The 25,886-nt window shown below is 43.6% G+C and overlaps 1 protein-coding gene and 2 long non-coding RNA genes across 13 annotated transcripts; 1 reads left to right on the forward strand and 2 right to left on the reverse strand.

Moving 5' to 3' along the window:
- Positions 1-260: 260 nt before the first annotated feature.
- On the forward strand, positions 261-24,336 carry KLHL8 (kelch like family member 8). 8 transcript variants are annotated; one of them, XR_012628828.1, is made up of 11 exons: positions 2,742-3,168; positions 9,079-9,392; positions 12,670-13,218; positions 15,840-16,026; positions 16,722-16,865; positions 18,067-18,178; positions 20,252-20,420; positions 20,969-21,128; positions 22,125-22,326; positions 22,731-22,934; positions 24,126-24,336. XR_012628828.1 is itself a non-coding variant. In XM_074867519.1 (11 exons), the coding sequence occupies exons 3-11, from the start codon at positions 9,186-9,188 to the stop codon at positions 22,852-22,854; spliced, it is 1,854 nt and encodes a 617-aa protein (XP_074723620.1). In that variant the 5' UTR covers positions 2,742-3,168; positions 6,328-6,453; positions 9,146-9,185; the 3' UTR covers positions 22,855-24,336. The 8 variants fall into 8 exon arrangements, 7 of the variants coding, with proteins under 7 accessions (XP_074723622.1, XP_074723624.1, XP_074723620.1 ...); XM_074867519.1 differs by adding an exon at positions 6,328-6,453 and having other exon boundaries at positions 9,146-9,392; positions 22,731-24,336; XM_074867521.1 differs by lacking the exon at positions 2,742-3,168 and adding an exon at positions 261-325 and having other exon boundaries at positions 22,731-24,336.
- Positions 12,980-22,711, reverse strand: LOC141943054 (uncharacterized). Of its 4 annotated transcripts, XR_012628830.1 has the most exons (6): positions 22,698-22,711; positions 16,344-16,390; positions 15,501-15,628; positions 14,812-14,942; positions 13,215-13,884; positions 12,980-13,116 (listed from the first exon to the last, which is right to left on the reverse strand). It is a non-coding gene; the product is annotated as an uncharacterized LOC141943054 (long non-coding RNA). The 4 variants fall into 4 exon arrangements; XR_012628832.1 differs by lacking the exons at positions 16,344-16,390; positions 22,698-22,711 and adding an exon at positions 18,005-18,092; XR_012628829.1 differs by lacking the exons at positions 16,344-16,390; positions 22,698-22,711 and having other exon boundaries at positions 15,501-15,805.
- LOC141943055 (uncharacterized) lies at positions 24,324-25,532 on the reverse strand. The gene is made up of 2 exons (XR_012628833.1): positions 24,766-25,532; positions 24,324-24,603 (listed from the first exon to the last, which is right to left on the reverse strand). It is a non-coding gene; the product is annotated as an uncharacterized LOC141943055 (long non-coding RNA).
- Between the last annotated feature and the right edge of the window lie 354 nt (positions 25,533-25,886).

Below are 25,886 nucleotides of genomic sequence, written 5' to 3' on the forward strand. Positions count from 1 at the left end.
CTCCGCAGTTCTCCTCAGCCCGAGGGGATGACCCAAAGCGCGGGCTCAGCGACCCACGCCAGCCCCGCCGCCCCGAGGCCTGCCCTCGCAGCCCCGGCGGCTCTACGCAACCGCTGGAAGCCGCCCCATTCCCGCCCGAGCCTCACCGGCAGACCCCGGGGGCAGCGGCCTGACGAGCAGCAGCGCTCCACCTCCGTGACGTCCCGCCCCCCCCGCGCCTCACGCACCCCCCCCGCACACACTGCGCATGCGCCCCGGCCCACCGCCCTGCCCCGCGCGGGCGCGCGCCCCTCCGCCCGCCCTCCGCCGGACCCCGGCAGCGCAGGTGAGCGGGGCGGGAGCGGGAGGGAACCGGGTGGGTCTTCCCCCCGTCCCCTAGCAGCAGGAGGGCTGCACCCCACTCCCGGGCCCTTCCCCCGCGGCCGCGCTCCTGCTGCCGCCCCTCGGTCGGGGCCCGCCGCCATGGTGGGTTGCCCCTGCCGTGTTGTAACTCGCCCCCCCCCCCGCAGGTGTGACGGGAAGCGGCCCCGCTTGCTTTGGCGCGGTCGGTCGGGATGGTTTCTCCTCCTCCCCGCAGCCCTCCGCCTCCGTTCTTATCCCCGGGAACACCCCCGCCCGCCAGCCGCAGGGTAGGGCGGCCCGGACCCCGCTGCCGTGAGGCGCTTCTTCCCCTCGGGGCGGGGAACGGCAACGGGCCGGGCTCCCGCTCACTGCTGACCGTTATTGCTGCCGCCAGCTTCGGAGACCCAAACCGAGCGTGGGTTTCTTGTAAATTAACCTCGAATTGGTGCAAATAACCGGCGGAAGAGCGGGCAAGGGTGGCACCCTCCCTGGGCTACCTGTGCTCAGCATCCGAGGGCTGATGCTTTGGGAGGCACCCGTGGAGTCCTGTGCTCACAGAGCTCTTCGTTACCACGATTCAAGCACGGAGACAAAAATACACAAATAAACTGAGCTGGGAGTCCACACGTTTCAAGATGCTGCATGTAATTCCCTACTGTGGAGACTGCAGCCCAAGAAACCAGTGCCCCGGGCAGCTTAGTATTGACATCTTGTAATGGATAACAAACTGAGTCACTTCAGTTACCCCAAACCAATTATTTGTTGGGTTAAAAACCAGCAAGAAATTACCTGCTGCGAATGGGGAGAGCCTCAAGAGTTCCTAGCCTCTCCCTCCTTCTCAAAGGAGAATTTCAGATGCCCTCACTCCACCAGCTCTTCATATTGCTTCTTGAGTTTCCTTCCTGCTCAAGCCGATTGCTTACTGGGTGCTGGGAAGTTACCATTTAATCAAGGTCTTATCCATAAAGGGTGTGGAGGTAGTTCACAAACCAGACCTCCTAGTTCATAGTTCTGTGTCTCCTCCTTTGCCTAGTCATTCCTATGTATTTTGCAGTAGTAAAAGTTGCAAAACTCAGAGATACCTGGCCTGTTGCAAAGGCTTCTGGAAATATAATCAAGAAATGGTTCACACATGTGTGACTACAGGAAAGTACTACAGCAGGTAAAATAGCTCATCAAATGTTAACAGACTAAAACCACAGCAGGTGTGTCATGTATGGCTTTGATTGCTTGTGATGAAATTGAGCTGAAAAAGGTTCAGCCACCTTTAAGCAATTGGGTCTGAGGTTTTCAAGTTAGTTTGGGTTGATTCCCCTATAATCTCTGCGTAAACTCTTGTGCCACGTTAAGAAGTGTGTCTGCTTTGTAACATGCCAAGATTGTACCTGTAGTTTCTGTGCAGCATGTGATTAGCAGTGTACTCATGACCTGGTTTGTTTTATAAATTGTTAGTGAGGTGTCAGTAGCCTGGCATCCAGTTTTCTATCTGGCTATTTGTAAAAGCCAGTTTAATCAGTGTGGTCATGAGAGAACACAACCGTTGTGTAATTGCTGCCAGTAATCTGATGCAAGGCAGCACAGTACTGTGTTAGCCAGTGACTTAAGTTCTTCCTCAGCAGGCTTCACCAAACAGATTTTGTAATAATTTCCTGTATGAATAGCTGTAGCTTCTTCCATTGTGAAGCCTTTTATCTTGTATTACCCCTGCCCCCTCCCGATCTTGAACAGATTTTGAAGGAGCCTTACAGCTCTGGGACAAAAGGAAGATGCTATTGCCTTATAGTTTGAGCCGTTTGACTTGTGGGTGTAGCGTGAGGCTGCAGCCTCAGTGGATCTTGACTCTAGATAAAAGAATATGGTGATGGTTGGCAGCTAAGGCAGAGAGCCCTGAGAGGATGGGGCTGATGGGTGTATGGGAAATGGTGTTTGGCTGCAGCTCTGGGATGCTCTGGTGGGTACCATGCCTTGATTTATACATCTAGGATGAAGGGCAGCTGGCAAACGACTTAGAAATTATTTTGCTCTCTGTTAACACTTCCTAGGAAGTGGACTAAACACTGCTGTGAAGACAAACTACTGTTATTTTTAATCAGGTCCATCAGAGAAGACAATAGTGCCTCTTCTTGGTGAGGGCCTGTTCTGTGTTCTTAAAAATGTAAAGTACTAGATAAAATTTTTATTACATTATCTATCAACACTTGATGCTCCCAGGAATTGCACTGATTTGCAATGGTTTTTCTTTTGTGTTCTACTTTTTGGATATGCCCAAGGTTACCTTGCATAAATAAATCGCTTCTTAAGTACACCTGTATCTGCAAAGCAGAGTCCTTTGCTGTTCTGGGGCTTCTGATGGGTTTTGGTTGTTGTTCTGAAGCAAAAGTAAATCAAGTGTAAGTAAGTCACGGAATATTTATTAGGTTGGTTGTTTTTGCTTATGCACAATTGAACTAAATTGTCAGCCTGTCATCCCATAAAGCCTGGAAGACAGCTGGCCTTTCTGGAGTTCGATGGAAACTGGGATTAAACCTCAGCAGAACTTGGTTGAGCATATTCATATATTGGATCAAAGGAGCAGTGAAGAAGCTATCTCAAAACAGGATTAAGGGATTGCTAGGCAGAACTATTTCCAAAAGGAGATTTATCTGACTATGCTTTTCATGCCCTACAGAACACCTTTTCTGTCCTTTTTCTGTTGCATTTTTCCCAGAAAGAGCAATCCTCATTCACTGTTCGTGTGTCTACAGCACTGATGGGGTTTATAGAAGCAGATGAAAGATGGTGCCAGCTGTACCCGTTTCACTGTTTTCTGAACTACTTGTGTGACAGGTAACACAAAACAATAATACATGTCAGTTTTTGCTACAAAGAACCCTTGAAATACTGAAAGGATCTAGAAATTTTATAGTAGTGTTGTCCAAGAAAATTTTTTGTTAATTTCTACAAAAGCAAACCTGGTGGTTTTAAACAAGCTAAACCAGTTAGATGTGTGGTTTCTGATTTTTTTTTTTGTTAAATTAACTTTCTGCTGAAAAATACAGTAGGCTTAGGCTTGTAAATTCAGTGTGTAACTTCAACTTTCCCATGTTTTCCAGCCTTGTCTGATTTGACGAATTAGCATGAGCATCTGAGCCGTTTTGCATGAGGTTTCCCTAACTCCTTTGATGGAGTTGGTGACTGGAGAAGAGAACTGAGGTTTTTCTACACTATTTTGTCTGTCAGTTTTTTCCCCCCTGTGTGCCTTCCTGGTGATACAGCTGTAACCAGACTGAACAGCGAACAGCTGCCTGTGCGGTCCCTGCCAAAGATGCCGCTTGGCTGCAGTTTGTACTGCAGCTGCCTCCTGCCCTTCCAACTTGTCTCCGTCTCTTCCTTAGCTCTGCCAGCTGCCCTTTTTTCAAATTTTTCTTAGTACAACACAGGGCAACAGCTAGACTTGTTCTGTTAGCTAGATTAAACTGGAGAAGAATTTGTGACTGCATATGCTTATCTAATCTTGTGGTCAGCAGCACCCAGAGAGACTCATCAGGCTCTGTATTAGACAAGTTTTACCCAGCCACACATACAAACTTGTACATGTTTATATGCATGCAGTCTGTTTGTAGTTGAGTCACTTCCAAAACCTCTCTGCTCATACAAACTTTGCATCTACAGAAGGCAAATTTCTCGTCCCCTTCAATGAAAAGGCCCTTTTGTTTTCTGAGCGATCTGTTCTCTGCACAGATCGTGATGTGATTTTTTTGTTCGTCTCGTGGGTGGGTAACCAAAATTATGTACAGGATAGTTGGTGAAACCTAACCTGCATCTTGATTACTCCTGGGCTTCTGTCTTCTTTTTTCCAATTTCAGTACCGCTGCTCCTAAAGAACATTGGATTTATGGCTATCATAATACCTCTCATCTGAATGCTGCCTAGCTGCGCTTATAGTGGGAGTCTGGGTTTTGTTTCTGTTTTGTATCACTGAAATGTCTTCCTCCCTTCTGTCAGTGAAAAAATGAGGACGATCCCCTCTTTCTGGGGCACTGTCTCCCAAGGTACCTGACGGGGAGAGGAGGCCATGTACTCCAACATCTAGGTTGGCTTGTCGGCCAGGATTCCTGGGACTTAACTTCATCACGGGAAAACAGTGATGTCCATTCATGTCCTGCTACTAATGTCTTCCATTTCTTTTTGCTTCAAAACTATTTGAGGTATTTTACCTCTACTGAACATGAGTATTCTATGTGACTTGAGGAATTTTACACTTAATTCAGTTTCAGATTCAGCTAGAATGTCTGAATCAAAATCGCTTTGCTTTAGGATGTTACTGTTGTCTGAATTGCAACAGATGTAAGATAATGTGCTTGTGCTTGTCCCATCCCTGCTTGCTTTTCTAAGTTTGAGGAGTTGAAGAATAGCTAGGAGGGGGTCCTTGGTCTCTTGCCTGAGGACCAAAACAGCAACTCAGGGGTCTGAAACAGTTGCACTCTGGGAACAGCAGACATCATCAATATTTCTAAATATTTAACTTGAACAAAGAAAATTGCTGACCTGCTCTCAGCAAACAATGGAGAGCTATAAACAATGTGTGGTTTGTTTTTTTTATACAGACAGTTACTTCTCCATGGAAAGTGTCAAGCAGCTGTCTACAAGGAATAACAGATGATGTTATGAATGAGGCACTTCCTTTAGTTTCCTTAGAGTCAGTCACTTTCTGTGACGGTCACTTACACTCTTAATACACTCAAAATACTAGACTGTACAGAGGCTGCTAGATGTCTTAATTGCCAAGATGAAAAGGGAGCACACGTTACTGAGGGTTTGAATGGCCGTGGTAGTGTTTTGCTCCAGAGAGGAAAGACTCCGTGTGTAAGTCTGCAGCATTCACCCAGTACTAAACTAACCTCAAGTACACTTAGATGTTATTGTTGCATTACTGTTGATTTGGGGAGCAAATCTGTAAACGGCTCTTCTCTCTCAGTTTGTGGATTCTTAGTACATAGTTAACAGAGCATCGCGCATGCTGACCTAAATGATTAGCCTGATTAGTCCTTCTAGCTAGTGGTTCTTAAACTAGTGAACTTCTGTGTAATTGAAGATGTGAAAATACAACTTCAACTTCTTGCTCTTTTCATATGCTATCCCTTTAAGGCCGTGCAATGACAAAACTATTTACCCTTCCACTTGAAGCTGGAAGGAGGAGTAGGTTTGGAGTTAAAATATACTGACCTTCATGACTTCTGGATGACCTTCAGATTTCCAGAGTTTAATATCTTGATTGAAGCACTACTAAGACTCATTTCTGTTCTGTTTAAAATCTGAGAGCAGTAAAGGCCTGTAGCTAAGCATTCAGATCAGCCCAAACCAGTATTTTCTGCAAAGGAAACATCTATTCTCTCCTTCTGTCTGGGTCATGATAGATTCTATCACACATTTCAATACATTATCTTAATATTGTGTTTTACATCTGTAAGATTACTTCTCTTTGTGTTTAGTAGTGCACTGTGTTTGATAAGACTGGCTCTATATAGAAGTATGGTAGTGGCTCTTTACTTACCTTAAACCTCCAATTGTGAAAATACCTCGATTTTTCAAATAGATGATATAATTCATAATTCTCGAGCCAGATACAGTTAACAGCCAACTGCATATATACAGTGACCTGGCCCTCCATCCTTCAAAATTAGCTTTATGGCTGTCTCATGGCTACAGCTGGTACTTTCTAGAGCAGATTATCATTTGTTTGAAGACTCAAACTGTGAGATGCTGTAATTAAAACAAGTGGAGGATTTGTGGCTAGATATCTTAAAAAGATTTGGATGATCAAGTTGTATCACAGAAGCAAAATGCTTCTGAACTGGTGACTTGGGGGAAGAATGAAAATCTCATATAAGATATTATCATCTGTCACAAAGTCGCATCGAAATGAAACTGAAGTGTGTCAGACTATCACTAGCTGAATATTTCCTTAAGGTTATATTAAACATGTTAATTTTTAACACGTTGCAGAAACTTTTTACCTGAGGAGCAGTAACTGACTTGCTCTCATGTTCCCGTATACTTATTTGATATTGCCATACTGGGAGCTCCCTTGTACACGGCTGTGTGCCTCACTAATGGCCTTCATCTCCTCTGGTATGATTTCTAGTTTCTTCCCCTGCAATACCAAGTGTGTATGTACTAAATATATAAATCCAAATATGTGCTCAACTTCTTTTCTTACAGGTGAGAACTCAGAGCATCTCCCAAGAGCTTCATTTGATAGAATGGATATGGATGAAGAGCATTGCTTAAAATCTGTTATGTTTGGCTTTTGTGTTATTGCTCAGTTTATTAAAAACATTAAAAAAAAAAGTCACCCCTACAGCACTGATTTATCATAAGACTCATGGGTTTTGTGTTGGTGTTTACAATGGCATACCCAGAATAGGTAAAATGTATGCCATCAGCCTCTTCCACAGTGAGACACAGGAGAGTTTTGGAAAGTATATGTGCAGTTGCAGTTAAAGCACGAGGATAAATGTAGCATATATGCCAGATGGAAAAACCTTATGACTTGGGAGCTGCGAACTATCATTCAGTAGTCAGTGGCAGTTCTGTCTGAAAGCAGCTTTTCTAATTGGCTGTAAAAATACTGTTAGGTGTGAATAGCTAGGGAGCGGTGAAGTGAGCATGTCAGTTAAGGACCAAAATAAGCAAGAGTTCCCTAGAAGTGTAGGCTAAAGTTGCTGTATCTCACCTCTGAATGAATAATACATGATGCTTTTCAAAACCCTTGTACAGCATTTCAACTTCTCTCTTTTTCCTCTTGCTTGTCTATGTTCCCTTTTGTAACTTCAGTAGGTTGCCTCCAAAGCTCTGTGTTAGCTTCATAGCTCAGTGGAGTAGTGACTTCTTCAAATGGGGACATTAAACAAAGCAGAGGTGGTGAGTATGACTAGTGGAGAATGAATTTGAAGTTAAAAGAAAAGAACCAAAATATCAAGATTTTTCCACCTAATGAACTAGAAAAACATCTTAGTATAGTAATTTGTCAAATCTGGCATAACAGAAGTTAAGTTTTCAGCAGAAAAAGGTATTCCTTGCTATAAACTATACAAAGATCCCATGATCCATAATATCTTTGAGCTAGTTTGTGGTTTTGGAAAAAGTAAGATCTTTCTCTTAGATACCTTTTAAAGGAAGAATACTTAGCTTGCTTACAGCACCATTAGTGAATATTCTAGGCATGTTTGATCTTGCTTTAACCTGCCTGACCCAGTGCAGCCAACAGCCTTGTCACCGCACAGGACGTGGAGCTGGCAACAACCCTGTGACCTACAGCAGAAACGGGTATGATGATTGCCTCAGGTCACTTCCTGCTCTTTCTCCTCAATGCATGAGGAGTTGCATGGGCACTTTCAAAACATCCCAGAAGAAAATCAGTTCTGCTTCCAGACATGTGACTTACATTTTTATTGTAGAAGAATTTTTTGTTACTTCAGTCAGTCCACTTCCTCCAACACCAGAGTCTGTGAGCAGAAATCACTGAGCTACAGCAATCAGCTCTTAGCGTAGAATGAAGAGTGAATGCATAATAAATTAACCAGAAAACATGAAAACCAAAGCTAGCCAGTGTCAGAGAAGAACATGCTACTAAATACGCTCTCCAGAGACTTTGTCTAAACCCTTACAAATCCATTTGCTTCCCTTGCTAGAATCTAACAGAACTCTTTCTTGTAAGCTGAATCAGTAACTCCATGCTTTCAAACGGTATTTCATTTTTTCTTGTGGACTTCATTAATCTTCCACAAAGCATGTGGATGCACAGCCTAAATCTCACTGAGTTGGCTTTCATGGCTTTTAGACACACAGAGATGAAACTTAAATACCAAACTGGAAAGGAGTTTGCTCTTCCCTTACTGTTTAACTTTTTTGGCAAATAAAAAGCTGGACTTCAAGCTTAACCTAACTGAAACTCACAGTAGCAGGAAGAGTAAAATATTTGAGTGACAAGCAGAAAAAGCCTTCTCCCCGTTGTCTGTGGTATCCCTGATTTTTCTTTCAGCCCTGGGAAACCTGTGATGTCAGCATAGCTAAGATGCCTTTAGCCCAAACTGTGTAAATCTTAGACACCTTAAATATTTTGAGCTAAGCTGGGTAAACAGTCTAAAATAAAAGCTAGCAAGCAGCAGCAAACCTTTGCATAACACTCGTCGTGCTTTAAGTATTAGTCTATTGGATTAATAAGGTTGCTATTGTGTAAATTAGTCATACGGTTGCTGAGTGTAAATTCCTGTTCTCTAATTCTGTAGGAGGTTTTTCTATTTTGCTTACATTTGCATAAATGCACAACACACTTAAGGATTGCTTTAGCTTTTGAAGAGTCCTAGGAAAACTGAGTAAAAAGTACATACAAAATACCTGTGGGGGTCAGATCAATAGTCTGTCTGTGGCAGCAGTGATGAGAGATGCTGTTTAGGGAGCACAGCAGCACAGCTGTTTGTGGGCTGTGTCCTTTCTGTTCCTCAGCCATCCACAGCAGCGAGAGCAGGAATGGTGGGAGATACATCCTTGCCTTTTCTTTTTTGAGAATTGTGGGCAACAAGTTCACAAACAATGTTTTTTCCTAAACATACCTGCATAGGATTCTTGGCTGCGGGTCTTTTTCCACCCTTTCTCCAAGTAAGATTATAGGTAGTACTTCTAACATGTAATCAAAGTGTTAGGTACTAGCAGTACCTAATGTCTCATTTGGTTTTTTGTGTTTTTTTTAAACAGGAAGGTGAACAGAACTTCACTGCTTTTTAGGACTTGACTCCTGATGGGCTGGATTTTCTCTTGGCAGGAGTTTTTGAAGATTCACGCAGTGAAGGAAGAAACAGCCAATGGCTTCAGAATCCATGGTCCCAGAGCAGGCAAAACAACATCTCATAAAGGGAAAAAGGCGGCAGCAGCAGCAGCAAACTAGGTCTTCCAACAGTGACGGTGAAGAAGACGTCTTTGTATTTGAAGCAAATGAGGCGTGGAAGGATTTTCACCGCTCTCTTCTTCACTTCTTTGAAGCTGGAGAGCTCTGTGATGTTACACTGAAGGTGATACTGTCACACATCCATTGCATTTAACAGTCTGAAGATTAAGCTGTGAACAAGTGTGCTGGAGGTGGCTGTGAATTTGGGCAGGGGAATAGAAGCCAGAGAATAGCTGTTGGATCTAAGGCATCTCTAGATATGCTTGTGGGTTTTTTTCTTATTTAGGAAGTTTACAACTGAAATGTAAACACTTAAGATAGTGGCGGTCCAAGAGAGCAAGTGCATGATTTTGACCTCACCCAACTTGTCTCTGAGCAAGTTTCCACAGTTGATCAATATATCACTGCGCAGTTTCAGCTCCTTGTAGACTCTTTGTTCTCACACACTTTCATCCCCAATTTTAATCTCTACTTTTGTATTCTGTGTTGCTCTGCTAGCTCTTTCCTAGCAAACAGGATTTCTGGAACAAATCTAACTTCCAACATTCTCAAATAATGAAAAAAAAAACCCCAAACCAACAACCCAGAAAATTATGTTCTACAGCTAATCAAAGAGTAAAGGAGGAGGAAACCGGTTTTATGACTTACATAGCATTGCTTTAATGCATTCTTTGTTACTCAGCTGCATATTACTTATATCCTGATCACAATAAATTTATATCTAGTATCTGTAACTGGTTTCCAGCACCTACAAGTATTAGGCGTTGCTTAGCTAGGCAACGTAGTAGTGCGAGAGAGTTATTTAAGAAAAAGAGATGAATCATAGCTCCTATACCAAGAACAAATGATTAATGCCTTTAAGAGAAATTATTTGCCTGCCAGTTTTACTCTTAGGAAAATCCTTGACAGACGTGTGTCCTTGGTGCCCCTCTGGTAGGCATCTCATGTTTCTAAAACGCCTGGGAGACAATGGAAATCTCCAAGAGGAAGAGGGTTTCTCTCCCTTCCACCCCAGCACACAGCAGAAGTAGAACAAGCAAGAACATTTCTCTGTTCTGCTTCACAACAGGTAGGAAGTTGCCTGTGAGCAGGCACTAGATGCAGCAGCAAATAGGTCCAGTGGCTCGTAACAGCTGAGGTAATGCTCACAGGACACTGGCTGACAGTACTGAAGCTGCTCCAGACAACATGAGAGCTATGAAACAGAACTTGCCTGAGAGCTCATCATCAGGTCTTTTTACAGCTGTCATTTTAAAAGGTGTTTTAGGGAAGAAGGTTCGTGTCAGAACTCTTAACAACCCTCCTCTTCCCTTGACCTCATCCTCGCCTTTCTCCCTTTCCACTCACCTTTGCCAAAAAGGCAGAAAGTCTTGTTTTATAACCATAGTTAAACGTATACTCCTGATAGGGAAACTTGTCTTGGCAAATACACCTTACTGTGGCTGCAGTTTAACTTGCCCTAAGTTAGGCTTTGTATTAATGTTCATTTGTATTATTAATTGTGTGGAGCTACTTTGGTAATCTAAGAATATCAGACTGCACAACTGGGCTTCCAGCCCTCAGGTAGAGAATGTCATCTATGGAGGCTAGAGCAACCTACTTACACCTTACCGTAAGGCTTCCTAAATCACTGATTTTCAAGGAACTGGTAACTATATCTTGAACTAGGGTTTTCTGGAGGGCTTGATTTTTCTTTCTGTAGTGCTCGGGCCTTTCTCGTGTTTTAAGAATAATTACATCTCTACTGAACTTTCTGCTTTTGTGTGTGACCTCTGATAGTGAGCAATTCCAGCACTGCTGTTGTCAGAGCAAGTATTGATTTAACTTCTGGCTCTTAAAATATGATAGTTCATAACTGGAGGGGAACTCTGATTTTGAAATACCGAGAACATGCTAGATCTTTAAAATGAAGCAGATCTGGGTAAAAGAGTGAAGCCACTTAATTCAAAAGAAAGGTCTAATTAGAGAGCATGGGATGATGGGCAGAATAAAAAGCTCTGGAGGTGAGAATGGCCTCGGAGCTTTCCCTGATACAGCAGACCAGCTGGAAGCATGTTTTTGCATTAGTTGGAGTGCCAACATCGTAACAGTGATAATCCGTGGGAGCACACAGGGAGACTTCCTCTGCTCCAGGGAGTTAACATCTGGAATTTCACCTCCTGTACTGCTGGTGTCATATGAACAGCTCCCTGTTAGGAGGTGGAGAGTGGCTGGTGCATACCATCTGCTTTTCTCCTGCTGGTTTGGTTTTTGTTCATTTGGTAAGTCTATGAACTGCTCCTTCTGGAGTGATCTCATTAACTCACATGGAACCATCCATCTCTCCGTTCGTTTAATCTGCATACTCCTTCATGGATGTTTGCTTTCTGTACTCAAGTTACTGCTCACCAGGCAGGTTACACTGGTGTCCATAATGCACACTTTTAAAAAGGGTAGAACAACTGTGTATCGAATCAGAGCTAAAAAATTCCAAAGTATCCTTTATAATTTATATAATTTAACATCCTTTTTTTTTTTTTTTTTTTTAATTGCAAGACAGCTCACTGTAACACCTTCATCTGAAAACATGTGTAATTCGAGTCTGTCAGGGAAACTGGTTGCTTAACGCGGCCATCCCATTATGTTAGTGCAGCCTGCAGAGTGACAAAGGCTGTAAGAAAGCACTCCTGTAACATAATTAAGTAGTGGATTGTTCATTTACCTTCAGTATTTACATTCGCTTTCAATGCCATGGAATTCTAGAATTTTGTAAGTGAAAAGCTTATTTTGTGCTTTCTGATCAGAATTTTGAACAATACCTTGTCTTAATGGGGCACACGCTATCTCTTGCGGCTAAACAGCTTCTAAAAGCCTTGAAGTGATTGGTAACTTTTAATAATCCCTGTAACAGCTGGTATTACTGTGGTTTTACATGAATTTGCTTCTAAAACAGCATTATCAATTCCTCAATAGTAGTAAAAGTCCAGAGGTTTAAATTCAGTAGCCTAAAAATGTCACTTTACAATGTCCCCCCCCAAGTATCTGAATACACATAAACCAGACAAGTGCCTAGCAGTCTCCTCCTGTCTCCATGATGCATCTAAGAAGGTTCCTAAGGATGTTTCAGTTTAAAAATAGAACACGGCTCTTAAAGAAATGCAAGTTCAGTGGATCAGTGCTTCCTTGTGTTATGGCCTCGCCCTATGCTGGCGTACAAGTTACAACTCAGATCTGCTTAGAATATGTTGATCTAATGTCAGAAGCACAGGGGAAATGGAGTTAATTTGTTTGAACAAAATACAGTAGCTCAATGCATATTGAGTTCAGAATTCTTATTTCAGCTTAAACTGTCCATCCTTTCATAGCTGAAACTTACATTCCAGTAAAAGATTGGGGGTTTTTTTGTTCGTTTGTTTTTTCAGGTTGGTTCAAAGCTTATCTCCTGCCACAAACTGGTGCTAGCTTGTGTCATACCTTACTTCAGAGCCATGTTTCTTTCAGAAATGGCTGAAGCCAAGCAGACGTTGATCGAGATCAGGGACTTTGATGGCGATGCAATAGAAGATCTAGTGAAGTTTGTGTACTCCTCCCGGCTTACTCTGACGGTGGATAACGTCCAGCCTCTCTTGTATGCTGCTTGCATTCTTCAGGTGGAACTGGTAGCCAAGGCGTGCTGTGAATACATGAAGCTGCACTTCCATCCCTCCAACTGCCTGGCAGTCAGGGCGTTTGCTGAGAGTCACAACCGCATTGACTTGATGGACATGGCTGATCAGTACGCTTGCGAACATTTTACAGAAGTGGTGGAGTGTGAAGACTTTGTGAGCATGTCACCACAGCACCTCCATAAACTCCTGTCCTCCAGCGACCTGAACATTGAAAATGAAAAGCAAGTTTACAACGCTGCTATCAAGTGGCTGCTAGCCAATCCACAGCACCATGCTACGTGGCTGGATGAAATACTTGCGCAGGTAGGGCGGACCGAGGGGCCGGGTGCCTGTGTCGTCACTGGTTTAGTTGTATAATCAACTTTGTGCGTAGGCAGATCTCAAGATGAAAAACGTTCTTAGCAGTTGGTGCCTCATCTTGGCATTCACAGTTGTGAGTTGACAGTGGAAGCAGGTTAGATCTCTGAAATATATTAGGAAAAAGTCATATTCTCCAGTATCTGTAGAGAGAAGAGTACTCACTTTATGCTCACGGCTGGGGGGTGGGAAGCCAACAGAAAGCTGCATCTGTGTTAGAGCAGAAACTTCTTCGATTTGCACACAGTGGAGAGCAGAAAGCCATCACTTCACTTGGTTTGATACTACTACAGCCTGAAATGCTCACTTCCCTTCCTAGTAAGTAGTTGTACCTAAGAAAGGAGAGCAAAGCTGTTGAAGAGGTTTTTGACATGGCTGGGAAAGTAAAACTGTAACAGAGACATGTCACATCAAGTTGTGCTACTTCTAGAATGTTCCGTATATCTAATTAACAAAGGACATTAACAATGAACAAAAATGTATTAGACCTACAAGCAGGCTAGGAAATGCACGCTAGACCCTTTAATGCTCACTAGGCTGGCACTGCTGGTTACCTGTAGGATCCGAAAGGAGTTTGCATTTTGAGTGTCTAGGCTTGATACGAGTCCACTGCTTCTGAAAGAAACATGTACAGGTATCAAAAGGTCACTCAGCTGAAGCTATTTAAACACCCGTCAGCCCTCCTCCCGTCAAAGCTTTAGGTACTTCAGTTATCCAAGCTCCGTATGTGCTGCTTATGGGAGTTTAAAATCCAGTATTTGAGACAGGTCTGGAGAACCTGTGCTGGGAGGAGGGGGGGTACATGCCATGCTCTGCAAAACATCCTGTGTTTCTTAGCAGGTAGGATCAACTGTGCTGTTTCAGTTGTCACTGACCTGGAATATTTTGCATTTGACAGAATTGCTAATATTGGCATCATGTGAGTAACGAGAGGTCCACTAACGTGCTGCTGTCATTGTCTTCATGCATCATTTTTCACATTTCTGGTAGAAGATCACAACTGTTTATTAACTGTCTTCCAAAAACCTTCAGTTTCATCTAGACTAGCATGAGGTTTTTGGTACAAAAAACCCCCCGCTTCTTTAGTACACCACAATTAAATTCACAGGCACTATAATTTGAGATTTTTTTTTAAAAAAAAGATTGATTTTTATTGCTCAGTTATGCTAGCAGATGAGATTAACAGCTTTATTCTGTTCATGGAAACCAGAGTCTAGAACAAAGCAATGAAGAAGTAAACCCCTTTCTGTAAATATGGGTTATTTGCCAGAGTATATGGAGCCATTACTGCTAGCAGAAAACATGACTGGGCTTCTGGACAATTATTATCCACATCCTAATCAGCCTTACGGGTTTCGCTGTTACAGCGAGGTTCTGAATTGGTCAGCCTTGAGTTCTTACCGCATCGCAAGCCTCGTGAATATTAGGAGGGCTGTGGTGGTGCTTTTAACCAGACTAAAATAAGCCGGGCCAAAGTAAAGGAAGAAGTGGGACTGAAAGCAAGTGGGTAAGGAAGAAGCAGTAGAGACACGTGCTTACTTGAAGACACGGACACTTGTCAGCCATAGAACAGCACCGTCCTGCTGCTCTGAGAAGCACCGGAGATACTGGACTTCCTCACCATTGCTGCTGAGCTGACTGGGAGCTGCTTTACAGTGTTGACTCCAAACCTTAGGATGTCAGATGGTGGTTTAACTTCAGTTCCCCCCCTGCTAACACCTGTCCCACCTTTGCAGCTGATTGTACTTCATATTCCTCACTGTTTCTCTTACAAGGACAAAAGAAAGGTTTGCTGAAATGAATGACTGTGGGGAGGAGGATATTTCAAGGCAGTCTTGGAGAGGCTGACCTTATTTTGGATCTGTCCTGCTACTGGGGATTGCTCTGGGCAGTGACCACCTCGAGCCTCACCCAGAAAGAGCCTTCTGCTCCTCAGCCTGGTCACCAGCTCTCTTCTGGGGAATCGCAGGAAGGACTTGGGGAAGGAAACAATTAGCTCTCAACTTTTTCCTTTTTTTTTTTTTTTTTTCGTAAATCCTGTAGTCTTGTCAAGTCCACAGTAGAGAAAGGTGTTACTGCGCTTGCAATACGTCCTGCATAGACACTTAGTTCATGCTGACAGTGTTTCCTTTTTGACTTGCCACCCAAAGAAAATGAACCATTCTAGCAAAAGCCCTCTTACACTGGCATAGCAATGAGCTGAAAATTCATACCCTCAGCAGACTAACCTGACACGGTCTGTCCTGGTGAAGTCACCGATGCTGCCTGCGTCGTGCTGGGCAGGTGCAGTTGCAGTACAGGCAGTGCCACTTCTCCTTCCTCTGCTCAGCCTGGGCCAAGGGACAGTTCTCCACTGCTGCTTAAATGCAAATGGTTGTAGCAAACGTTTGTCACTAAAAAGAACTGTTCATATCACTGTTATTCTGGAAAAAAAAATTATGAAAGCCGCTCTTTTTAGTGAAGAGCGTGTGGCTGGCAGCTGGCTCAGACACTGCCATCTGTTACGCGTGCGTCACTGCAAACGGTGAGACCCAGCCAGTTACTCCAACTCTGTTCATTTCTGTCAGGTACGTCTGCCTCTCTTGCCCATTTGTTTCCTTATGGGTGTTGTGGCAAAGGAAGAGATTGTCAAGCAGAATCTAAAATGTAGGGATTTGCTGGATGAAGCAAGAAACTACCACCTTCACCTGAGCAGCAGGGCAGTGCCAGACTTTGAGTACTCCATTCGCACAACACCAAGGAAGCAGACTGCTGGTAATTAAATGTGTGTCTGATTATCCCGTAGGGAGTGGTGTGGAGAAAAGGCGGCACATCTGTGCAGGGTTCCATAGCTCGGTATAAGTAGTTGTTAATGACGTCACGCAAAATTGTGAAAGCCATTGTGTACCTCTCGGGTAATTAGGGAATGTGATGTGCTGCATTTTCCTAGCAGAACTTTAGCAGCCATTTTCTTTCTTTAAGGCATTATTTATTTATCCTGATGGGCTGCATCTGTATTAAAGCTAGAACTGTTAAGTATGTTATGACCAGGCAGTATGCTCAAAGCTATACCAAAACCAGCGGACACTTACCTTTTGGTGCAAGAAGGTTGAGCTAACTTTTAAACTCTTTGGCAAACCTACACCAAAAGTGAGTGATGAATATTAGACTGCAAATACCAATCTTTACATTGCTTTATATTTAACAAACAATCTGTTTATCTCCCTGAGCAAAATCACAAAAAGTATATTTAGAATATGCACTGGTTTTGCAAGAGCACAGATAGTGAATTGCTATAGCAGCATGCCAAGCAAAGGCCAAAATCCAGCATCCAATTACGCAGGGCAATGACTGTGCCCCTTGAAACAAAATACAACCTCCTGACCTACGTAATTTTCAGTTCACTCTGCTATACAACTCTGGCCCCTGTCTTCTTGCTAGTTTTCTGGAAACCTGTTTTTCTTCTTCAGGTGTTCTGTTCTGTGTCGGTGGCAGAGGTGGATCGGGTGACCCATTTCGCAGCATTGAATGTTACTCTATCAGTAAGAACAACTGGTTCTTTGGCCCTGAAATGAACAGCAGGAGAAGGCACGTGGGTGTGATCTCTGTGGGAGGTCAGTAACCCTGTTCAAGCAACCCTATTCAAAAGCCACTTGTTTGCTCCTTTTGCTAGAATCAGTACTTTTACTAAATAAATCTGCCTTGCAATGGCTGAACTGTTGGACATTCTTCAGTTTAGTAAAAGCTTCTTCCCCATGGGGTTTTTGATTCTGAAAGAATCTGAGAGTGTGCTTACTGGAAAAATGTTACCGTGAACAGAGAGAGTTGGGGTTGTTCACCCTGGAGAAGAGAAGGCTCCAGGGAGACCTTATTGCAGCCTCCCAGGACTTAAAGGGGACTTATAAGAAAGATGGGGACAAACCTTTTAGTAGGGCCTGTAGCAATAGGACAAGGGTTAATGGTTTTAAATTAAGAGAGGATAGATTCAGACTAGATATAAGGAAGAAATTTTTTTACAGTGAGGGTGGGGAAACACTGGCACAGGTAGCCCAGAGAGGTGGTAGATGCCCCATCCCTGGAAGGATTCAAGGCCAGGTTGGACGGGGCTCTGAGCAACCTGGTCTAGCTGAAGATGTCCCTGCTTATTGCAGGGGGGTTGGAACTAGATGATCTTTCAGGTCCCTTCCAACCCAAACCATCCTATGCTTCTTTGAACTGTTAATAGGTGATGTAATATTTTTTTTTTAAATCAATTTGTAAAAAAGTGGCCTTCCACAGCAGAGTCACCCAGAACTTGTTAGTACTCTTACTAGCTCCCTTCATACTTAAATCCGTACAGGCAAGTCACTGAGGCCATAACTCTGCCAGGAGAGACCAACCTTTATTTTTGGGTCTCCATCTTCTGAAACCAGGTCCATGCAGTCCAGAGCAGCTTAGCACCCACAATACAACTTCCCCTTCTACATGGGTAGCCCCTGTGTTGCTGCAGCAGAACAGAGATGATTTTTTTTCCCCTCATAGAAGATCCGGAGCGACTGATATAAATGTCCCAAACTGATCTGACCTTCAGTACTCAAATTATGGGAAGATTTTTTTTGTCTATATATCTCAAGCTTTGTATAAAAGCCCATGTTAGAACAGATCTCTCGTTGAGTACTACATATAAAAATGTAACGTCTGTACTTTGTAAAATCCTGATACTGAAAACATTTGAAAACTTTAACCTTTATTTGAGCTTTTTGTCTCCACTTACCTAAATGAAAACTGAAATGTTGCCAAGCAGTCTCTGTATCGAAAGAGGTGTGTGTGTTTCAGGTAGAGTCTATGCAGTAGGTGGACATGATGGAAATGAACACTTAGGAAGCATGGAAGTATTTGATCCCCTCACAAACAAATGGATGATGAAGGCATCAATGAACACGAAGAGGTATGTGTCCTGTGATCCAAAATTTAAGTCTTAGTCTGTGATATATCATTTCTTGCTGATGCTGAAATACATCATGTCTGTCCTGCCTTTATTTGGGGTTCCAAACTATGGTATCTTTAGGAATTTTTTTTTTTCCCCTATTTTGGGGCTTTATGCTATCAAACACCTTTATTTGCTAGCTGTAAAGCAAACACAAATCTGTATCACGTACTTGCATACATCACATATTTGCACAAACACGAAGTTGTGCGTAACACACTACAAGTATTTCACAGTGCCAGACTGCATCCTCCCTCTCTCCAGGGAGAGGTCCTGGCTGGTGCCATGGGTTATGTTTACACTTTGGCTTTCTTTTGTCGCTCTATTATCCTTTTCTTCTTTTCTTTTTTTTGGGGGGGGCTGGCTTCTGGAGCAGAGAGCTCTTCTAACTCCAGCCGTACTTACATTGTGACAGCCAGGGCCTTTCTGCTATGCCCAATAAAGAACTTGAAACTGATTAACTGGTTCTGTGCGGTTTTTGCTCTTTTTAAGAATAAGCAAGATAACTGCCAGCAGAACAGGCACAGTGAAATACTTCAGGCCCAGGAAACCAATAGCTGCCTATGTTTTTGCCACAAAAGGCCAGAAGCACTAAAACACTGAAAGTCAGACTGAGAATGTTTCTTGCCTTTTGACATTTAAGATTCTTTTAAGGAGCTACTAGACTGCGAGATCTGTAATTTTTTGTTTCTGCTGTTAATCATCCTCCTTAATTCTACATTCTGTTTTTTAATTTGTTGTTTTGAGAAGCATCATGTACAAGTAGGAGTAAAATACTGAACGTGGCAAAGTCCTAAAGCTATTTGTAGTGTGACCTAATCAAAGTAGAAGACCCAAGCTCCTGGAAGTAGCTTCTTGCTCCTCTTCCTCCCTCCTGCCACTCCTGCCAGGGCTTATTCTCTGTAAACATCAGCCCTAGATTTCTGTGGCATTTCTTATACAGTGCCTTGGTAAATGAAAGGGCTGCTGTGCCTTGGCTATGCTCCACTCCTCCCATTCGCGGAGGTGATGTCGTGTTACTTAGATGAGAAAAAACTGCCACCATTGACAGTTATCTGCTGAGGCAATTTAAGATAAGCCCAGGATATTGCCACAAAAGATTATGCCTCCCTTGCTCCTGCCTAAGTATCTTCGAACCTGCCCTCTGTGTAATGAGACGAGAATGTTCTCAGTGAAATGGTAAATCACCTCTCTTGGTAGTTCAAGGGAAAACTTAATGCTTACATTCCAGAACACACTTTTCCTTTTGTAGTACTGATCGTACTCTCTTATTGGTAGATTCAGTAGGAAAAAAAAAAAATCTGACCACTATTTTACCACAGACTTAATAGAAAATAACAGAATGGAAGAAATTGCAATTAAATCTTGCTAGAGTTCAGTCATCTACTATCCAGCACAGGTTTGCCTTTTAATATGTATTAATACCACCCCTTAAAAAATAATTCCCAAATTGTAGCAGCAGCTACACCAACACAGTTAAAGCCAGCAGGTTTTGGTTCTCCATCAGACTCAATAAAACAAGATAGAAGGTGTAAAATTCAGTACTGAGGTAGTGAAATCAAATAATTTCATATATCCAACCATGTAAGTAGAGGACTTGGGCCTTAGGTGATATTCAGTTAAAACAGCTTCCATGACCCCCTGCTTTATTTTTTTATTTTTTTTTTTTTAAACAGGAGCTTTGTCTCTCTGCAGTCTAAAAATATTCTGGCTGCAACAGTCCGGTTTGTGGATAACACAATAACACAGAGGTGCCTGGGAGAGCTGAGGTGAAGTTAAGGTCAAACTCTAGAGCCCCTCTAATGGGAGGCTGCAAACATACCAAAGACTTTCAGGCTAAAGCTGCAAGACTGACACAGGTGTGCAGAGGGCCAGCCACAGTTCCTGGTCGTTATTTATTATCAACTTCACTTTTAAAATGGTCATTACTTTCTTCCCCATAGTTTGAAATGGGTGCCAGTCAGGTAACATTGCACTTGATGGATCTTTCCCGTTCCCTTTTGCACTGAGGTGTTGATCCTGTGGTTTTCTTAGGAGAGGAATCGCTCTCGCCTCCCTTGGTGGCCCCATTTACGCAATAGGAGGTTTAGATGACAACACTTGCTTCAGTGATGTGGAAAGATACGACATTGATTCTGACCGATGGAGCGCGGTCGCCCCAATGATCACTCCCAGGGGAGGAGTTGGCTCCGTAGCCCTTGTGGTAAGTGACTGTTCCCTCCCAAGTCAGGGGGCAGAACACAAGATTTTAAGCAAAATGCAGCTGGTGGGTCTGAGCACCTCCAGTCACCAAACCCCTATGGAACTGGGCAAAAGGTGAGACCATTTCGGATAACGCGAATCTCCAACTGAACTGCGCTCCCTGTTCCAACAGTGTTTGAGGGACTGGGGGCAAGTACCAGGACCCTTCTAACAACGTCAGACTAATGCTTCAGGTCTCGTTCAGGAGACTCTGGTTTTCCTGGTTACTCTGTTTAAAGGTACTGAAGGCATCTGCACGTTATTTCCCATCACCACATACGCTCTGCAAAATATCTGCAACACTATGTCACTTTTTCACTTCTTTAATTGGAAGACAGAATTTACAAGTTGTTAGATAATTAAGTCTGCTGTTAGAATTCTTAAAGAAAACAAAATAATCAGGACTGTATGGATATACCACGTTTTCCTGTGATTTTAACATTACTTAGGAAAAGCTGAGTATATACAAATAGATTGCAAATAATCTTTCTCAATACAACTGTTTTTCAGAACCACGTTTACGCTGTGGGTGGCAATGATGGTGTAGCATCTCTTTCCAGCGTGGAGAAATACGATCCCCACTTGGATAAGTGGATAGAAGTGAAAGAGATGGGTCAGCGAAGAGCTGGCAATGGTGTCAGCGAGCTCCACGGCTGCCTGTACGTTGTCGGTGAGTAGGGCTGTGGCATTTTGCAGTGCTGTTTCTGCCAAGTGCTGGCATTTGGAAGAGGCCGTTGTTGCTAGAGAAACTGGGGAACAGATAGACCTGACCTGTACTTTGTGTTCTCGGGCAGGAGAAGCAAGCAAGCACAACCAAACAAAGGTATGTGAGCGAGGAGATAAAAAGCAGTTCCTAACCCACATTTCAGGAGGGCTGTACTGTTCAGGACAATGTGTCTATACAGAAAATCCTCTCGAGACTCACTGATCTCGCGTTTCCTTTCAGGAAAATGATTCTCAAGTTCACAGACTTTTAAAGCACTCTAGTTCTATTTGGAGTGTAGACAACAGCAGCATTTTCACACAGTTATTCCACTGATTCCACAGCCTGTTGTCCTAGGCCTGTCTTGTTCTGCTCTACTGTGCACTTACCTGCTTTCCTGAGGGAGGAAGATGCCAGGTAGATACGCTGCAGTGAGAGCTGCAAACCTCTGCCTTGTGTATTATCCTGTGATTAAGAAGTTTTGAGTAAAATGCTCCTCTGACAGCTGCCCCAGCAAGGGGGATGCATCACTGAAGTCTTACTTGAGGATTTTTTTCCTAGTCAGGTATTCAGCAATGCTGTAGTTTGAAAACACCACAAGAGTTTGTTTTGCTTAAGTCAAAACTAAGATCAGGACCATCCTTTTACTGGTCTTAGTTTTTTTTCTATTCCAAATTAGGAGCTGTTTCATTTTAACTATGTGTAAGATGAATTCAAGGTGAAAATAATAGAAATACCTCTCCTTGCAACTTGACTAGAAGAAAACTGTCACTCTTGGTGATGCCTATACAGTGGCAGGAGGGAGAGCTGTCAGATACATTTTTAGGAGCTTGTAAAATTCATGTCAAGAAACAGAGCTGGACGCTGGCCCACTGAATGCTGAGAATAGCCTGATAACGTCAGTCCTGGATACTGCCAGCACTAGAAGTGGCTAAAAACTGATAATGTGATGATTTTTTGCAGGTGGCTTTGATGACAACTCTCCACTGAGCTCGGTGGAGCGGTTTGACCCACGTAGTAACAAATGGGAGTACGTGGCAGAGCTTACAACTCCGAGGGGTGGCGTTGGCATAGCGACACTGATGGGGAAAATTTTTGCAGTTGGAGGTCATAATGGCAACACGTACCTGAATACAGTGGAAGCGTTTGATCCCATAGTAAATAGGTAATTTAAAATTTGTTGTTTGGCTTAATAAGACAGTGAAAACACAACACGATAGAAATAACATGCAACAGGTTGTCTCCTGGTAATAATTGAGTAATATCCATGGCTAACGATGCAAGAGTGCTGCTAATGCCACTAGGTTATTCTTGTAAATATTTGAGCACCTCCCTCTGTCCATTCCTTGTCCTCTTCTCTTTGTTCAGTAAGAATCTACATGCTTCTGGTTGTTTCAATCTGATTTTGCACTAAATTTACCAGGGAAATAATAATAATAAACTAGTGGGGTGTGTTTTTGTGCAGAGTAAATAGCTAGACTGTATAACAGAATTTCAGACACAGAAAAGAGTTGCTCAGGAAGGACAGGAACTTACTTTTCTTTTCTCCCCCTCTGCCATCGTCTCTAGGTGGGAACTGGTGGGCTCTGTGTCACACTGCCGAGCTGGGGCAGGTGTGGCCGTGTGCTCCTGTCTCAGCAGCCAGATCCGGGATGTGGGCCAAGGATCCAGCAACGTTGTTGACTGCATGTGAGCTCTGCTGCCTCCTCCAAATTCCAGAGGAATTGATAGTAGGGAGACAGCGCAGAGCTTTTAAACGCTGCGTTTTGTATGGTAGGTTAAGAAATAAAACCAATACATTTTCTTTGTGAAAATGTTACCTTCTGCAACTGTAAAGCTTTTGGTGGCTTTCTGTCAATAGTGATACAGAAAAGCCTCTGAAAACATGGAATAAAAGTGTCACTCGCAGGTGAAAACCTGCCAAGAGCTGCAATCATCCCATTTTTGAGAAAGTTGTAATTTCAGAATCGTGAGGCAGCTGTTGCAGGGACTCATTACTGAGCTGTAAACCAGGCATGGGGTAAGGAGAGGGAGTAGCAGCTAGTACTGCTGAGCCTTACCCCACAGCCCTGCTACATGTTTTCTGGAGGACTCGAGTGCCATTTAATATAACTTATTTTCAGGAATGTAGTCTTAAACATTTCCTAATTGTAGGAGAGCTTTGTAACACAAAGCATCTCAAGTTTAGAAGGTAACGACATCCCTGTTGCACCCTAAGATACCTGGAGCAGAGAAGTTCACTGCCCACCTCCCAGGGGACTGCTGGCAGCAGTGGAAATTGCAGGTACTCAGTCTGAAACCTGTCTTTCAACAGATTTTCTCAAACTAATACACTTGTTAGAAAGCTGAAAATGATTCCTGATCTGAGTTTAGCCACTGGAGTACTGGAACTCTCAAGTCTTCAGTAGTATCTGTAGTAACTATTCCCCACCCAAGGCAAGTTTCTGTTAAGAGGTCATTCCTGAAGTAACCTGTGCAATTTATCTTACTTTGAGATGATAGTGTGTGAAAACGTAGGCTTCAGCGGTGAAATCACCATTTCAATACACAATGAAAACACATCGTAAAAGTTGCAGTATCCTGTAAAGACCTTTAAATGCAACTCTGTGAGATGACAGATGCAGTTTCAGTATCCAGCAGCAACTCTGTGGTAATTCTAGAGGTACTGGCTCTTTTAAGATAGTTAAGCCAGGAAGATCTAGCCTCAAAAGATGTAGATGACTTCAGGCTTACATAAACCAAAGAGAATCAGCAACAAAAAGACGTGGAAATAAACCAGTACTTACATCAAAAATTGAAACAGGAACTGCACAGTGCTGTGTACAAAGGCTCCTTGTTACGCAGTCAGAAACCCTGAATTCCAGGTAAAGCCTAGCTGGGGAGACTGAAGGTTCCTGTTCCTGCACCCCCCTCAACAGACCAACAACTGACAATCCTTTGTGACCAAAAATCCTTTGTTACCAGGTTGTTCCAAGTGACCAGGGAGAGCAGCAAACTTCTCTGCGTTCAGTAGCAGGCAAGAGGCAGGACAGTAGAGCGTCAGGCCCTGTTGTGTTTTGCTGTTGAGTTACCATCATGCAGCTTTTCTGTTTCAAATGGCTCTGGTAGCACCCAGGGACAAAGCGAAAGGTACTGTAAATAATGCAACGTTGCAATAAAACATTTGTACTTCAAAGCACCTTGTTTATAGTGTGACTGGCGCGTGCTGTGGTGGGGAAATGTTACAGCATTCAGTATTTTTTGGCTTCTGCAGAGCACGATTCTCACCAGGAAGCCTTTATCAGCAGGGAAAATCCTGCGTTACAGCCATGAGCTGCCGCCCTTGCCCCAGCGTGAGGATGTGGTCAGCCTTGATCTGGCTAGGAGGGGTGGAAGGAAGAGTGCAGGTTCCCTCTCTGGAATCAAACAGGTTCTTCTATGGATGTCCTGGCTAACAAGGAAACTTAAGGGAAGAAAAAAAAAAAAAAAAAAAGGCAAGTTTTCCACAAAGTAACACTGACCGTGGCACCAAGCATTGCTTGCCAGCTGATCCATTTCTCCTCTTGCTGGGAAAGCACTGGCACCCATGGGTGCAGCCCGTAGCTGACACAGATTTGGCGCTCACCTTCCAGGCACTGAGGGGAGACGCGTGCGTTCTGCAGGGAAATAGCTTCAGCAAACGCGCCGGGATTCAGTGTGGCGCGGGGGCCAAACACCGCCGCACCACAGACACCACTGCTGTGTTTCAATTCATGCCCCTTCCCCCAAAAACATCTGTGCTCAGGCTTCTGGAGGCACCTTGTTATAGGCTGGCAGGAAAACTGCACAAAACACCAGGAACAACCCCGCTGCCGGTATAGTAGTGTCCACATTATTGATCTTGGATGGCACCAGAACTACAAATATTTTGTGCAGAACTGTTTTTAGAAATATTATTGCTGGAAACGTGACAATGATGTCGAAGTATCAAACCCTAAAAGTATAGGATTGCTGTGGCAACAACATAATGCCTGACCTGCCTATAAAGCTGTTGTGATTTAAGGCCAGTAAACTCGTTTTTCTTCCAGCGTTAGCAACAAGATGATGGTGAGGGAGAAGTAACGCAGCCCTCCAGCAGCAGCAGGCCCCAACTCCCACCACCTCTTCTCATTTAAAACTAAACTCGGGATTTGCAACAGCAAAGTCTTTAAACGTTCAGGGTCATGAAAGCATTGCATCTAAACGGGATGCGTGTCTGACCCCAAATGTGGAATTGTTACTGCTTCTGTTGATGTTTTTCCTGTATCTAAAAGCCTTGATTTCACCCATAAAAGAATCAAAACCCCGATTATGACTATTAGTACATCCTGTAACCACAAAGAAAAAATAATTTTGGAAGAATCAAGTGTGTTCACAGCTACTCGCCTCAAAGTTTCCAGCCTGCTGATCTTAACCATGTCCCGGGCTTCCAGGAGAAGACCAGACTCTGGACCGCTGCTGACCAGCCCCCTTGGCTGCGGCTCTCCAGCCCCGCACGTGCAGCCACCCCGCTGCTGCCCCAGCTCTGGGCCCTGCTGCCACCCCGTCTCCTGCTGCCCCGCAGCCACCCTCGCGCGCAACACTGCTCCTCACCCCTGGGCTCGGGCCACGGCCTCCCAGTTCCTCCCAAACCATTCCACTGCCAAGGGCAGCGCACCCTCTGCTGTGCCACCCACAGCCATGTTTGCCTTCAGGAGATTTTAGTCTGAGCACTTTTATGTATGGAAG

This window comes from Strix uralensis, chromosome 4, assembly GCF_047716275.1.
Source record: "Strix uralensis isolate ZFMK-TIS-50842 chromosome 4, bStrUra1, whole genome shotgun sequence".
Taxonomy (NCBI): domain Eukaryota; kingdom Metazoa; phylum Chordata; class Aves; order Strigiformes; family Strigidae; genus Strix; species Strix uralensis.